Source organism: Cryptomeria japonica, chromosome 3 (assembly GCF_030272615.1).
Source record: "Cryptomeria japonica chromosome 3, Sugi_1.0, whole genome shotgun sequence".
NCBI lineage: Eukaryota > Viridiplantae > Streptophyta > Pinopsida > Cupressales > Cupressaceae > Cryptomeria > Cryptomeria japonica.
Genome location: NC_081407.1, coordinates 742,604,955 through 742,621,145, shown reverse-complemented (window position 1 = coordinate 742,621,145; position 16,191 = coordinate 742,604,955). Strand labels below are relative to the sequence as shown.

Sequence of the window (16,191 nt, the reverse complement as noted above, 5' to 3'; positions counted from 1 at the left end):
GTGAATTCGTTGATTTTGTACACACAAATGGTCAAAATATTGAGGCTCTTTTTTATAAGTTTAAGAAGAATGCTTACAATTAGTGGTACTTCCATGGCTAACAATTCCAACACCTACAACCCTTCACAATCTAAGTTTTATCACATGTTTAATAAATCTTGTTTCTTAGTCTTTAAAGTTTCAACTTTCACTTATAGTTTTTAATTTTATTTTATTTTTATAATGTATCTCTATCTCTTTATTTTGACTTAATTGGTTGCTAGTTAATCTGCATTTGAGAGAAATTGGAGCACATATTCTTTCATCCACTCAATAAAGCACAATAGGTTGCACTCAAAAAAAGTTGAGAGAAATTGGAGCACATATTCTTTCATCCACTCAATAAAGCAGAAGAGGTTGCACTCAAAAAAAGTGGAGAACTTAGTATATGTGCATTCCAACTTGCATTTTTGTAAAAACATGACAACAAGGGGACATAAAGTCATGGGATATCGAGCCAAAGCATACTGACTCAGATGCTTCCACTTCCCAACATATTGCACTTGAGGAGTCCAAAGGCCAGCACACTAATGGCACTAGCATTGTTTGTTGTTCACCTAATGTGAATGATGATGATGATATTGATGATTTAGAAAATCCATTTGATGATTGAACTTGATATTATTATTTTAATATTGAACTTGAAGTTTAAACGACGAATATTTTATAATATTTATCATTTATGTTTTAAATGACATTCAAGTTTATGGTGGTTTTGTTGTTTATAGGATGCTATCTGATATTATAATCTTAATTCATGCTTTTAGGATATACGATTTTAACATGTTTTTTGAATGGATGAACCCAAACCCAAAAAAAATTGTCAAATCCACAAACTCAAACCAGGATCTATATTAAAACCAACAACATAGACAAACAATAACAACCTTATAAATATGTTTAGTGAAACAAAACTGTTCTTGAGTTGAAATTTCCAGCGTCGTTTCAATTATTTCTTGCATTACCAGTCCAGCCCCTAAAGAGCCCGAGTTCCGGTCCAGCCCGGGTTCGAGGTCCAGATCTGGTCCCTTGCAAGTTCAATCAAAGTCCCGTTCATTGTCTATGGGTTCGTCACAGGCGAATTTGGGCCAACCCGAGGTGAGTTCTCCAATATTTTCCTCTGTTGCTGCAATAAACCCACAATTTTGCTCTAGAAATTGAGGAGTATTTTCTTTGCAGCTGTAACGAAGACTGGATAATGGATTCTATTGTGGTGAGTCTCAATATCCTACAAACCTACAAGAAATTGCTGTGGTTGAATCTATTTGCAGAAGTTGGTATCGCATAAGTTTTGATGTCGATCTTATAGGGCATTACATGAACATTAAATTTTAAAATATTGATATATTTAATTATTTTTATATATATAAATAATAAATATCAAAGCAGAAAAATTAATATTCATTATGTTAATTAATTTATTATTAATTTTAAATATGTATTTAAATAAAATATTGTATACGGTGAAAAATGATGATGAAAACTATTGCAAAACCACAAAGATTCAACCACAAACAATCTTAGTCCTACAATGAAAAATTCACCACACACCAATGAAGATACCTAAGAACATGCAAATCAACAAATCAAACAATAATACCATTCACATGCCAAGTAGGGTTCGATCTCCATCAATCTTGTTTGATATATTTGCTCTCAGATTTTGTATGTGCATAAGAGCTCAACAAAGAACGGATTGTGGTTGTGAAGTTGCTTGGTCGCAAGAAGGCTTAATAGGCGCATTAGTTAGAATTGTGAAAGGAGGAGAGTATCCTCTTATATAGAAGACACTTTAGAAAATGGAGGGATAAGATTAAGAGGTGAGAAGATAAATGGTCGGCTAGGATTAAAAGGTAGGTAAAAGAAATAATAAAATATGAAGAGGGTAGGTTGAGGAAAAATTAAGAGATGAATGACATGTGTCAAAGAGGAAAAAGCTAATGAATTAATTAAATAAATTAATAGAAGACTTAGGATAAAATAATTAAATAAAATAAAATATTTATTTAATTAAACAGGACAATTTTAGGTGTCTACAAATATTAATAGTACTATTAATTAAAAAAGATTAAGAGTTATGTAAATTATTTTTTAACATTACTTTTAATATTTTTACTATTTTAAATATTTTATAAAACAAATATTAATAAGATTTATTAAAAGATTAATAGTTATGTAAATTATTTTTTAATATTAACTTTAATATTTTACCATATTATATATTATAACTAACTTTATTAAATATTGTATAAAGCTTATAAATATTATTATACATTTTGAGGCTGTAAATATATATATATATTGTTTATTTTTATATGTTTTTGTATCAACAAACCCAGCCCCCCCAAAAATTGACTGAATTGAACCTGAACCCGAACCTGAACCAATACCAGGACCAGTAACTTGGATAATATCTAATACCTTTACAAGTTTGATCAGTTTTAACTTACGTAATTACAAATCAAGTATAAAGGTTATCAAATGAATGGCTTTGTTACTTGGCCATGAAGGACAGCATTGTAGAAGTGATTTATAGAATATAATAAAACAAAGTTAGAATCTACGATTAAAATGACAATTGCCACACGTTCAAGTCATCAACGGCATTGCTTCCTGCATGGTTGGCAGCAATCTAGCTCCGACATTCAGAGATATTAAAAGGTCTTCTTCAACCGATACTTCTAGCATGAATGGGAAAAGTTCTTCTTCAACTGATATTTCAGGCACGAATGGAATATTCAGTCCATACACGAGGTTTTTAATGGGTATAATGAAGATCAATATGATCGTGCTGTTGGTATGTTATTTTATTCATACAAGATATAATCAATGGAGCTAGTTATCCTCAATAATGAGAAGAAAAGAAAACATCTATGCAAATAGTGGTAAATGATGCAAGACTTTTTTAACGGGAGTAATTTTGCACAACCTATTTGGACAAGTAGAATACGAAATTTATATAAAAATATGTGGTTAGATACAAAATAGATGACTACGGAAAGGGTGATCTATTGGTGTGTGTTTAAGGTTGTACACAACTCTCTTTCTTTATTAAAAACTCGTCAGTAGCAAGTAAATTTTAAGATTAAGTATATTTTTGGATCGCAGCTTAGCCAGTGCACCATATTTTGGGCATTAGACCCCCCTTGCAGGTTCAAATCCATTGAAGAGGAGTCGACCAATCTGTCTAGGCGAGAAGCATTTCCACTAGATAAAAAATTTCATATCTTCTTAATATGCAATATTTTAACAATGCTAACAAACTATTTGTTTTAGACAAAAAAAATTAATTTGTAGAACAAAGTATTTCTAAATCCATTAATAGTTGTGTGATACTTGTGAGTCTATGACCATTTCTAAATGAAAGAAACGAAAGCTTATGATAAAATAGTAACACACAAGTACTCAAATGATAATAACACACCCTATTTTTTATATTGTGAAATTTGGCACTCATATTATTAATACATCATAAGGGTATAGACAAATGATGGATTGAAAAAAATCCTCATGGCACTTTATTTGTGACTACTTCAATGCTGTCATTATTTGCCTTCACCCTGATGATGCATCAGTATGAACCAAAATGTCAATGTAAACAATACATATCAGAAAAAATGATATCTCTTAGCACTTTATTTGTGATTGCTCTCCAACCCCGTTATAATTTGCTTCCACCCTGATGATGGATCAGGGAGTGTGATCTGAAATATCTTTGTAAACAAAACATAGACAGTGTTCACAGAAAATCTTCCTATCAATCTAATGGATGATAAAAATATCATGTATACTACTCATATTTGCTTGGTCAGAAATCCTTTGGTTGCACACACACACATATTGGTATGTCAAATGTCAATTGTCTATGATTATCTAGACTCTAGAGACTGGTACCAACTGATTTAATAGCCTTTGTGTTCCACAACTTTAATTATTCACTTGATAGGGTTATATATAATCACACCGCACATCTATGCATGCTTGTGTTTCATCGTGAGCATATATTAATAGATGCCCATCATTTTGTATGTGTGTTCTAGTGAAAAGGATGCAAATGTGTCCACATGCATTTTCTGTCTTCTCAGCCTTTAAGTTTTTAACATAATGTAGAATCATTCTTGGAACCAGTCTAGAAAGCTGAGACTCAGGAGACTAAGAATAATTCACAGTTCACTATTACATGACCCACTCAATTTAATTTAACAATTCTGTAAATATAAACCTACTAGCCATGTGGCCTGAGGCATTAACACATGAATTGAATCCTGTGGGAGAGAAAAAAATAGGAAATCCAAAATTACACAAGGCATATAGCATATCAATTAGTTACTTAAAAATCTCTGGGCTTGTTTCAGTGTAATTCACCCTTTGGCTGACAATTTATCATTCCAAAATATGCTGAAATTAGGTATGGCATGAGTGCAATTTTTTCTATAAGTTGCAGCTACCCACCCTTCAAACTGTTATGTTTGCTTTAAATTTTTTAAATGACTATGTTTGCTTTAAATTTTTAATTTGATATGTATCTACAAGAAAAATTCTAATAGTGCAAGTAGAAACTAATAGTACTGGCAGTGAAACTAATACAAAAAACTGTGCATCTCACAGAACTTCACTTTGAATTGCACCAAAACGTGATAATTTCCAGTTTATTACTTTGTAGCCTTATGCTTTTAGTGAAGTAATGTAATAAACTTGGCTCTATCAATATAAAACAGTAGCTTATATGTAATGCTATTGAAAATTTAAAATATCTCACGGTTCTTAAAATAGAATGTTAAAGTTATAGTGACAACCTTGGTGATTGCTGATATCGTATAACCTGGTTGTGTCTTCTTCAAAAGAAGCTCTTTTGCAACATCATCTGGCAAATCAAAGACTGCTCCTTCAACCTACAAAGATCATTATCAATAGATCAATATACAAAGATCAATACTAATAGTTTCAGCACTCCACTCTTGGACAGAAGCATAATATATAACTTAAAAAATATTCCCTTTAAAGAGACGGTAAGTGCTGAGTATAATTGCAAAAATGACAAAATACGATGCAACCGAGTTTCAATATAAAAAATATGTGATGTTGCTATATGATAGATACATATGAAGAAGAATCCCAACGAGTTAAATGATAAGAACTAGAAAACTAGATTTGTCTATGGACAATTTAAAAATAAAAAATAAAATGGACCATGTACGGTTGCAGTAATGAGAATTCACTGTAGAGGTAGACAAAAAAGAACACACAAAAAATGATACAAACAGAATATTCATTCACAGCATATACAGAAAACATTATAAATTCTATCCATTAAACTGATCTTGGGACATTATACTCACATCTCTATCACTGATCAATTTAATCTTCCCGACTTGACCGGCAGATGGAGGCCATATTTCAGATAAGATACCCATAACGGTTCTTGCAGACATCATTCGTCCTCCATTCAACATTGAAGATTCTTTAGTCATTTGCAAGGTTGTCCATCCCTGAACAGAAAGAATAAAAGTAAAAATACAAATAGAGGCACTGCCTTGTGACTTCCTAAACTGTAAAAGGCCATTTATTTATCAAAATAAATTGTTATCAATTGCATATTTATGATGTGCAGGAAATAACTGAATTTAGCTATGTTATCCCTAAGTGCCTTGTAATAAAGGATCTGGTAAAAATCATAATGTTTTTAATTCTCTCTCTTATAAATAAGATGAAGAGCTTCACTTCGTGTCTCCAAAAATACAGAATTACAAACCCACTTGAATTACTAATAATATAGGGATAAGAATGATATGTATTTGATTTCAAGCTTGGGAGAAATAAATGATCAAGCCAATTGATGGGGCTAAAATTTAGGTGTTACTTTGGTGAAGGAAATGGAGACCAAGAACCAAGAATGCACATTGTTGGATTTCCCAAAAAAGGCCTACTGTACCTTTTGTAATTGTGTAGGGCAATAAAATATACAGATCTTAATTTTAATTTGATACTATGTATCTTTGTGTAACTAAGCATCCTTTGTGCTGCAGCCTCTACCCATGCAAATTTGATATTCTATAAGGGTATTCTATCTTCTATTGATTCAAACTGTGCTCACAACTAAATAAATTGACTTTTTAAGTTAAAATCAATATGTAGCAGGAAAACATGCAACATATCTCCCTCGGTGACTTCAAACTTGGATTGATAAACAGTGAAGGCTTAAGTGAATGCTTTTGCCATATCCCAATTGTCATCTGTATTAATCCAGTATGTGCTAACTTATTAAACTCAATAGTGATTGATCCACCTTACTTCACCTCATACCCCATTTACCTCCAATGTCTTTATGAATCTTCAAATGGGATACTGTATGTTCAATCACTTCAACCCAACCTGATTACGAAAAAAAATTGGCTAATAATACAATAGAAGACTACTATGCACTCTGTAATTAGATAATAATTTCCAGATATTCATGGCACACATGTAGACCAAGTGAGATACCTCTTCATGACTGATGAGAGAGCGAGAAGCTGGAGGTTGACTAAAGCCACTTAAGCGGGCCAATGCAGCTGCAAGAGCGTTTATTCCTTTTTCTTCCATTAATTTGTTTGCAGTTGGAATGAAAATTTCTATCAATTGTGGATGTACTCTCCCAATATCATAGACAACCTGATGTGCTGATGATTCTAAAACATCTTGTACCAAGGGGGCTCCAATAAGCTCAAATTTGCAGCCAACATCATGTTCAAGAGATCGCAGAGTTCTTTTTTGGTTGCTTGTGTACATCAAAATTGCATTGCCTTCTTTTCCAGCACGCCCTGTACGACCAGAGCGATGCACAAAAGTTTCTGGGCCATTTGGGAGTTCATAGTGTATAATCTGAAATAAAACCAATTTAGCATAAATATCCACAATGCATTAGGTAATACACACATCAGTTTCAAAATGACTACAACCTAGGAACTACTAGACCTTTGTAGTTTCTGTAAAGAAATCACAGGACGTAAGCAATGTATTGTAACAACTCAAAATTTCTGACAGTTAATAATAATATCAGAATAGGCTAAATTAAGGAATAAATAAAAACCAAAAATACTAAAAGGCTGTTCCTGAAAAGAACAGTTTAGCTCTATAATTTTAGAGAAAGAAAATGATCCAAGTCCAACAAGCATATAATGAATATAATCATGTTTTTGTGATCAACTCTTACTACCACCCCTCTTCAATTACATGAACAAATACTACTGATTTCTGTTAAACTTGTGACATAATTTCAGTGATGTCATGTTACCCTTATTTAATGTTCATCTACAGACCTTAAAGTTAAATTTCAACTATTTTATAAGTAACCAATACTTATTATCTATCTAAATGTATATTACATATGTTTCCTTGTAGCCAAATGTCTCAGCTTCAAACAAAGTATGACAGATTTGTCAGAATGCTTAGCCATCTTAATGAAGCTTATGCCACGAAGGAGTAATAATGCAAGAATATAGAGGGATGAGGGAAAAATATACAAACCAAAACATCAGCCAACCTTGATGACACTTGAGTGTTCTGTGTACAATGATTAATAGCTCAATAATGTCAAAACACAAGAAACAGTAGAGGCATAGTGTTGATAGTAACACGCCCAATTTCTTCGAGGTCAGTGCAACTAGCTTTTCTTTGAATAATTTGTCTCTAAAATCTCTGTATTCTCAGGTCTCTATGGGTGTTATTTTTCCTGACTAAAGTCTTTGCTTTTAGCAAATTAAACCGGCTATTGTGCTTGGCAATGTTGTTATTTGAAATGTGCTCATTCCAAGAATATTTGTGTGAAATAGATTCTTTTTAACTCACAAGGTTTTCTAAATTCGGCATATTCTTTACCTTATCCAATCTTCTGAGTAAACAAGGTCTCTCCATGTGCATCACTCATTTACTCAGGCCTTGGATGTTTTACCTCTTAATCTTTCTTTGTCCCAATTGTCTTCTGAGTCCCAAGTTTGCAAAATTGTGACATGTTTACCTAACAATTAATTGGGTTTTGCTTTTATTTCTTTATCAGTTCCATCAATTGTGGTAAGCCTCAACTTATATATTTTATCTTGAGTGATAACCTTTAGTCTCTGTGCTTTTAAACTTCTTTACTCAGAATTTTCTTGTTTATGGATGAAAACGTGTTGTTTCACAATCCTCTAAAACTCTAATTAACCAAGGCTTCTCCATGTATCATCCTCTTGGTCCATTAGCCTCTCAAGGAGTTGTAATTCTTGGTTTGTTTTGATTACATGTCTTTCATATTTTTTTCTTGAGCCAACGAGACATTGCCAACTTTTGTAATATCATTGATTAGATTTGTAAAATTGTAATAAACTTATTTTGCAATAAAGACACACACCACCATCTTCTCTTCTCGGGTATTTCAAGTTTTGTGCCCAAGTAATATTAAGTTCTGATAATCGAGAGCCCAAGGTCTATACATGTCTCCTTTTCAAGATATATGAATGAGGTATCAAGTTTAATTTTGTTTTGGAAAGTAGTTTGCTTTTTCTTCCAAATCTCCAAGTCAACAAGGTGGATACAGATGTCCCAGTATTAAATGACTATAATAGATTATAACAGAACATGGATCTTTTAATGCTTTAAGCAATTCATTCAAACCTTGGAGTGATGAGGTATTCGATATGGCTAGCCCTGCATTTGAGAAAAATGCACGAATGAGGTCCTATTAAGAGCACTGGAGAAAAATGATTTCTTTGATTCAACATATGATTTTAACAATAGTCATTCAGAACTTGTGAAGCATTCAAAGAGTTGTTCCTAAGAAGTTTCTCAATCCTTCAAATCTCAAAAATTTGTAAGCTTGCAAGATTTGAAGTTTCTACTAACCAAGAATTCAAGAATACCACTTTCACACCAGTTCTCCTAGGAGTGTTTGAGGACTCTCCAAAACTCTCCAGACTCCCAAGTCCTATCTCTAACCGAGTCCACTTGCCATTGACTCTTGAGGCGAGTACAGAAGAGTTCTAGGGAGTACTCGTCCAAGTCTCCCCAAGACTCTCCAAGTCTGAGACTCGGACTCCCGAATCTTGGGCATGGACTCTCAGGTCCACTTGGGTGTTGCTAGGGAGGTAAAAAAAACACATTAAAAAGTGACTTTTCCTTCACTTTTTTGGTCCAATCTTGACCAAAAGAGGGCTGAACACCAAAATAGGAAAGGAGAGGAGAAGAGGAGCATTTGAGATCCAAAAAAACAATGTTGAAGAAACAATTCATCATCATTTTTATACTGTAGCACCTTTTAGTTCAACGCCTGACAAATTCAGTTACATTAGAAGGGGAAAGAGGAAGATGTAGATTATATTTGGTTGTTTTTCTCATTTTGACATATGATTATATGCAAACATTTATAGATTTATGATGCTGTTATACATTTAAGGTTTGAAACTATGAGTATGAATTATGACATTTCAAATATTGACTGTTTGAAAATCATATGACGTGTAATGTTTGAATTATGACAAATTCATAGTCAAATTGAGCTTTCATGTTCTCTAAATGAATTAGTTTCTTTTTTTATGGTAAAACTACTGTTTTCTTTTTTGCTGAGTCCTAGCCAAGTTTTTTTGCCGAGTTTGCGCCAAGTCCCAAGTCCGAGTCCTACTTTGGGCTGCTGAGCCCGTGCTGAGTCTGACTTTTCAAACTTTGAATTAATAACTTGTACGCTAGTTTCAAGATGCAATGACAACTCCAAATGATGTTAGGCAAGAGATAATAGAACAAGCAGTTCAAGCAGTAAATTCATAAAATCATTTTTGCATTGTATGGCCACTATACCAGAGGTATTTCCTTGCCCAAATAACATTAAGAATATGTGCAAAGCATGCGAAAAATAAGTAATTAGTTCTCCAAGCTGCATGATTAGTAATATCTAGTTCTAAAAATAAAACTATATTTTAATTATTAATGCATGATTAAGAACTCAGAAATAATTTCTACTTAATTAATTTTTATTTTTTTAAATTAAATTACAAATTTGTTAAAGATTTACTTTTTTTTTTTTTTAAATAATTAATTATTAGACCCTCGCATGTCGTCTATATTTTTAGTACATAAGTTTACTCAAACATTGTATTTTTGCATGCCTTGATCATTCATTTAAATTTATTAACTAATATTTTAATTAATTTCTTGAATTAATCTCATAATTTATTTAAATTAGTCCTCTAATTTTAGTATTTATAAGATATTATATCTTAAATAGCTTTTATATATTTTATAATTTAATTATCAAATATATTTTTAATTACTCAGATAATTAATTTATTTACTCTCTTTTAAATAATTATATTATAATTAATTTCTAGCTCGATTGTAATATTAAATACTTGTATATTTAATTATTTATCCTTAATATTATTTTCTTTTTATTTTAATTATTTTATTTTATTTTATCAATTTATATTAGACTCCCTAATTTAATTTACTAATTGCTTATCTAATTGGGTACTTTGCACAGGGTTCCAATACTTAGGTTGCTACTGGCGAGCTAGAAAAACCCCTCCTCAATCATATGATATTTAATGATGTTAATATTTTGCTAGATTTTTATGTAATGCAATCTGACGAATTATTTTGTCAAGTATAAGTTGCAGGGTAATGACAAGGTTGCCAAATCCCAATTTGAGATATAATGATCATGTTAAACAAAAACAAAATATAAAGAAAGGAAGGGCATTTATGAGGTTCTCATAAAATTTGGCATGAGTCTCAAAAACTTACAAAAATAAGCAAGATATTTATCATCATTCCATGAGAGCATTAATCCCAGTAATTAAGGGCACAATGATTCTGATGAATAGTTTGTACAAGGCTTCTAGTACTTGCTCATGTGAATAGAAACTGGATCTTCTTATTATCCATGATATCAATAGTAGTAGTGCTCAACAGATAAGAAATTGTTGCTTACAATCTTGAGAAACAATTTCATGATGCTAAATGGGGAAGCATTTTTTAGGAGTATTTGATTTGTTGTATAATCACATATACCAAAGTCACTATAATAAAAATTGCAGCAATTTTCTGCCAATTGTATATGAAGCTAAGCATGCAACACAAATGCCAAGAATTCCCCTAAAGCTTAAGGATGACATCAAAAAGATCGTGAGTTTGTTTCCTTAAAAATATTTTACTGTGATAAGAATTGAGAAGCAAAGAACTTGAATTTATCCCAAAGCTTCCTCTGGTTTTGGTTGATCACATTTTCTGCACTTTTCCAGCTCTTCAAGCAAAAGCAAAGAAATGTTGGCATATAATATTCCACAAGTTAAATGTAGGCAACGGCAAATTCAAGGGAGGATAAGAAATTGTTTGAAATCTTATGGGGAGTAAAATTAACATAATGGGCATTCATCAATCCCTATGGATACCTATAATGCTGTGTTACATAAGGTCATGTCCCCGGAACTCAAATGACATACTGGTCCCAATGGCATTTCGAGTAAAGCGGGATGGCAGGGGATGTCCCCTAGCCATCCCCATGAATCTTCAACTCTTCAAAATGTTTCCAAAATGTGTTGCAGAAATAGGAAATGTTACAGGGACATGTGGCCATCCCCAATACAGCCAGGACCAACTTAGACATCCCTCAACTGTCCTGGGAACTGGCAGATGCCCCCAACAGCAAAGCATTTTTTTATAATGTTTAAAAACAATTCATTCAGAACATTAAAAAAGACTATAGTAGGTATAAGTTTTCCACAGTCCATATTGTGAGAGTTGCTTCTGGATTAGCTGTGTATGTGTTCCTGATCAACATTTTGGATCACACTCAGTGATTAGAAAAGGCTTTTAAATATATCATGACAGCAATGACAGCAACAACAGTAATATAATGGCAATACATATATCATGATTCAGATTCTTAGGTTAGCTAACGATATAAATTATATAACAGTTAACACTAGCAGCAATAATTTGAATTTCTGTCCAGGGGGTTGTGTTCCATTGGTTAAAGCATTGAGTTCTCATTGTAGAGATCAAAGTTCAAATCCCAAAGGGACATCTAATATGGAATTCAAAGTTGCGACTCTTAGTCTTCCATAGTTGGCTTCTAAGTTGTTTTTAATTAGTGGATTCTAATTTGTGACTCTTGGTCTTCCATAGGTTGATTCTAGTGTGGTTGCTTCGAAATGAGCTAATGGTGGTTTCTAATAAGTGGATTCTAATTTGTGACTCTTGGTCTTGCATAGGTTGATTCTAGTGTGGTTGCTCGAAATGAGCTAATGGTGGTTTCTAATAAGTGGATTCTAATTTGTGACTCTTGGTCTTCCACAGGTTGATTCTAGTGTGGTTGCTCGAAATGAGCTTTAGTATTAGTGTCATGGTTGTGGTTGCTCGATATGAGAAAATATTAGTGTCATGTAATGGTCTCAAGTTGATGCTCCTATGAGCAAAATATTTGTAAACGATCTGAAATATAAAAAAAAGAATAATTTGAATTTCTGATTTCATTGTTAAAATGTCTCAAAAACCAAAATTCTTGATATCGTATAAGAGTCACTTATTTTTGTCAGTTGCTAAAGAGATTAGAAGGGCATTGGCCATGGTCTGGTACAGAGTGGTATTGTGTGAGAAGTGCAGACAAACAATTTATTTTTGGGAATGTGGTTGGCATGCAGGCTTCTGCAAACATCATCCAAAATCATTTTAACACTGTCATGTTATATTGCTGCTATTACACTGCTGTCCATTCTCTCATTCTCTGTGTATATATATAGGGAACGCTACGGAACATAGCTAATGCTGATAGTGATGACAAGGCAATTTCAGGATTGAGAGTAGCTGGTATTTGCCAGAAACCAGAAATCCCAGAGCACAACAACGAAGTATTGAGGAAGAAGCTGTACAGATTTTTTGCGAGTCCAATTCTCAAGGACAGTCTTAATCAAATGCTTACAGAAGAACTTGTGTTAAGACAGATAATTGGATTGGAGATGACCAGTTTGATACCTCCTACCTCTGCAGAGATATCAAGTCAAAAGATTTCCATATGTAAAACTTATTTCTTACCTGAGACTTTTTTAATTTCGGTTTAGTTCAGAATTTCGTTCAGATTCAAGACACCATGAGCTGTTACATCCTCAGAAACTCCCTGATTCTGTGGAAGCATCACATTTTATTTTTGCTTCATGGTTTGAACTTGTGCAATTAGAGATACAAATCCAAAGAAGCTGAATATGGTGTTATGTGAGAACCAGTGATGGAAATAAAGTACAATTAATAAGTTTAGAAAAATTACAATCCAAAAAGGGAGATGAGTGGCCACCGAGTGATTGTAAAAGCAGAGGAAGGGTGTTAGATGTCTTCCAAGAAGAAGCAGAGTTGAACTAGGTTCAGTGGTAAAATCAATGGGTAAGTATGCACAAAAATGATTTTGTGAGAAAGCCCAAGAAGAGAAAAGGTTGGAAGAAAAATTGAAGTAAATTCAAAAGCAGGTTTAAGTGATGAAACTATCCTGAGTTCAACTCCTATAGATGTACAAATGGGTCACAACAAATGTTTACTATTTTTTCTTCTTTTACATTTATTTATTTCTTATCAAGAAGTTGCTACCATGGGGGTAGCTCCTTTATAACATAGCAGGCAGAAAGAAAAGAAGCTTCAAAGTTCAAACCCAAGAGAACAAGAGCATAATGCAAAGATAGAACATAAGGATTTTGAAAAATAGAGAAAGGATCCCCAATGAATGGAAAGCCAAGAAGATCAAAGGAAAACTTCCCCACATATACCTAGGAGGAAACAAAAGGTTTTTTCACCCTGAGGCTAACGACCTTTCTTGTTTTATTTCCGTTTGCTCCTTGTTAGCAAAGCATCCATTGTCCATTGCTTGCCCTCTTCTAATGACTCCCAAGCTTCCATTCTTAGTTTTCCCACTTCAATTATTATGCCATGCCTTTTGCTAGAAGAGCCAATATTTGGTTCCAAAATCAAGCTAGCAGTCTAAGAAATAGTCTGAACATCAATAGTGCCCATCTCATTGTCATCCTTTTTGGCCTTTTCATCAAGCATCTACAGGATATTTTCCTCTTCTTCTATGGTTTGTTCCGATCCACACTGACAACTGATAGCATACTCCAATTATTCTTTTGCAGGGGATGAGTCAATCCCAATAGTTGCTCCCAATAAGAGGAGGGCTAGGGCTGAACCATGAGTTTCCCATGATTGTGCCATACGAATTCCATCTCAAGTCTTTCTACACCCATTTCTTTAGGTTTATAGATCTAAAAGCAGGGGTAAGTTTGGTTTTACATGCTAGAATTTTGTGTCCAAACTGATTACACCTGGAACAATGTTTCGGAAAGCCCTAAAAATTGACACAAACTGATTGCACCTGAAACAACATTTTGGAAGGTCCTCAAAATTCAAAGACTGTCCAAGTGCCCTAAGAAGAGTGAATTTTAATTGTGAGATGAATTTTGAGATATTGATCATAGTGCACGCTCTCGCATATCTTCTTGAAGAATCATGTTTATTTTAATGAACTCTCCCACATCACTGATCAAAGTTTGAATGAGTCCAAGGTCTCCCATCACCAATGTTAAATTATAATTACACAGCCAACAAGGAGAAATAGATACGATCTCCCAGATCAAATCAAAAAAGGGGCCCATTGAGTCATAAACATCCCCAATTTCCCATAAAACCACAGGCCATGATCCAAAACAAACCTGCAGTCACAGATGACCAAAAGGTGACAAGGAAAAAGCCATGGTCTAGCAGCTCCACATATGGAGTTTCCAAATTGCACCAATTCTTGTTAGTCCAAGATAAAAAATCAATCAAAGATGGTCACTTCCTTAAAGTCTGAAAACCAGAGATCTAGTTCCGATACTGTCACACATAGCATTGACACAATAGCCCAGGATGTGCTAGTCAATTGGTTCATCATTGAGGAGCACTGCTGTGTCCCCTAAATGAAGAACTAAGGATTTGGTATGCTGCATCAAAGGTTCAGCAAAGCTCTTCCCATTCAGATTGTTTGGAGGAAGGAAGATCAAACTACAAGCATGGGGAAAACACTAGGTTAAGATTTCAAAATGCTAGATTTGCAGAAGTCATTACAGTTGTGTGCAGTTGTGTTTGTTAGCCCCACAGAAATATCCAGCAAGTTGGGTGTTACATTATCCAATGTCATTTAGTAGCCTACCACTACCACATCCTACACATTTGTTGTTCCTAATCTCCCACTTTTTTCACCATTACATGCACTTCATGCCCTGATTGTCTTATCCCGCTCCTTTGCTACTACACTCCTGCTCCAGTCCTACTCACTGCTCCTTCACTCCATCTCTGATAGTAATAATCTATGACTAATTCCTTCTTTTGCATATTTGTTTGAGTTAAACTCAGGGTATTCAATCAAAATTTCAAGTTTTCTTCAAGAATCAATGCAATTGAAAAAACAGTACTCCATTAACAAAGGAATCTGTGAATGCAAATATTCCCCTGCTCTTCGAAGCTGAAGTGGAGGCAATCAAACTATCAATAAGAGGATATAAAAGTAAAATTGAGGTATCTAAGAAAATTCTGAATATGTGATTAAAGTGTTACAAAAAAAATTGATTAAGGTCAGAACATTGTTTACAGAAGTGGGATTCTCTGTCACAAAATGATCTAACAGAAATTGGTTATCAGAGGCAGAATTAACATTTTGGTTTGGGTGTTTATGGCATATTCAAGAAACATATGGTACACGTGCTGCAGAAAACCAGTAAGGCGATGCAAGAAATTCGTTATCATTTCAGCAAAAAGAGTTGCAAGGATTCAAGTTTTTTTTAGGTAATTACCAAAGTTATCCAAGAGAATCAACAAGATTTAATTGTTAAGGATATAGCTTCATTCGGATGGAAGCAAGTATTATATATATATATATATATATATATATATATATATATATATATATATATTAATTGACATGTTTAAGAATTACTAAAAGCGGAATAATTCTGATACTTATCGGGGTCGAAATAGTTAGTAAGCCGAGCATCATCGTTATTGTTAATAGCGGTGAACATTGTACGAAGGGTCATGTCCCCGTAGGGTCATGACTCTACGTGGCATAAGCCACGTAGAAGTCATGCCCCTACGTGGACATGACTCTCCATCATTTTATTTATAACC

General features: G+C 33.5%; 1 protein-coding gene across 2 annotated transcripts in view; it reads right to left on the bottom strand.

Moving 5' to 3' along the window:
• LOC131044027 (DEAD-box ATP-dependent RNA helicase 3, chloroplastic) overlaps positions 1–16,191 on the bottom strand; it is a 45,082-nt gene that overhangs the window by 5,235 nt on the left and 23,656 nt on the right. Inside the window, exons 7-9 of one of the 2 annotated variants that reach the window (XM_057977291.2) lie at positions 6,523–6,900; positions 5,379–5,528; positions 4,836–4,931 (exon numbers count right to left, since the gene is read on the bottom strand). In XM_057977291.2, coding sequence (XP_057833274.2) covers positions 4,836–4,931; positions 5,379–5,528; positions 6,523–6,900 — 624 coding nt within the window. The remainder of the gene's footprint in view (positions 1–4,835; positions 4,932–5,378; positions 5,529–6,522; positions 6,901–16,191) is intronic. The other variant, XM_057977292.2, reaches the window with a different exon arrangement.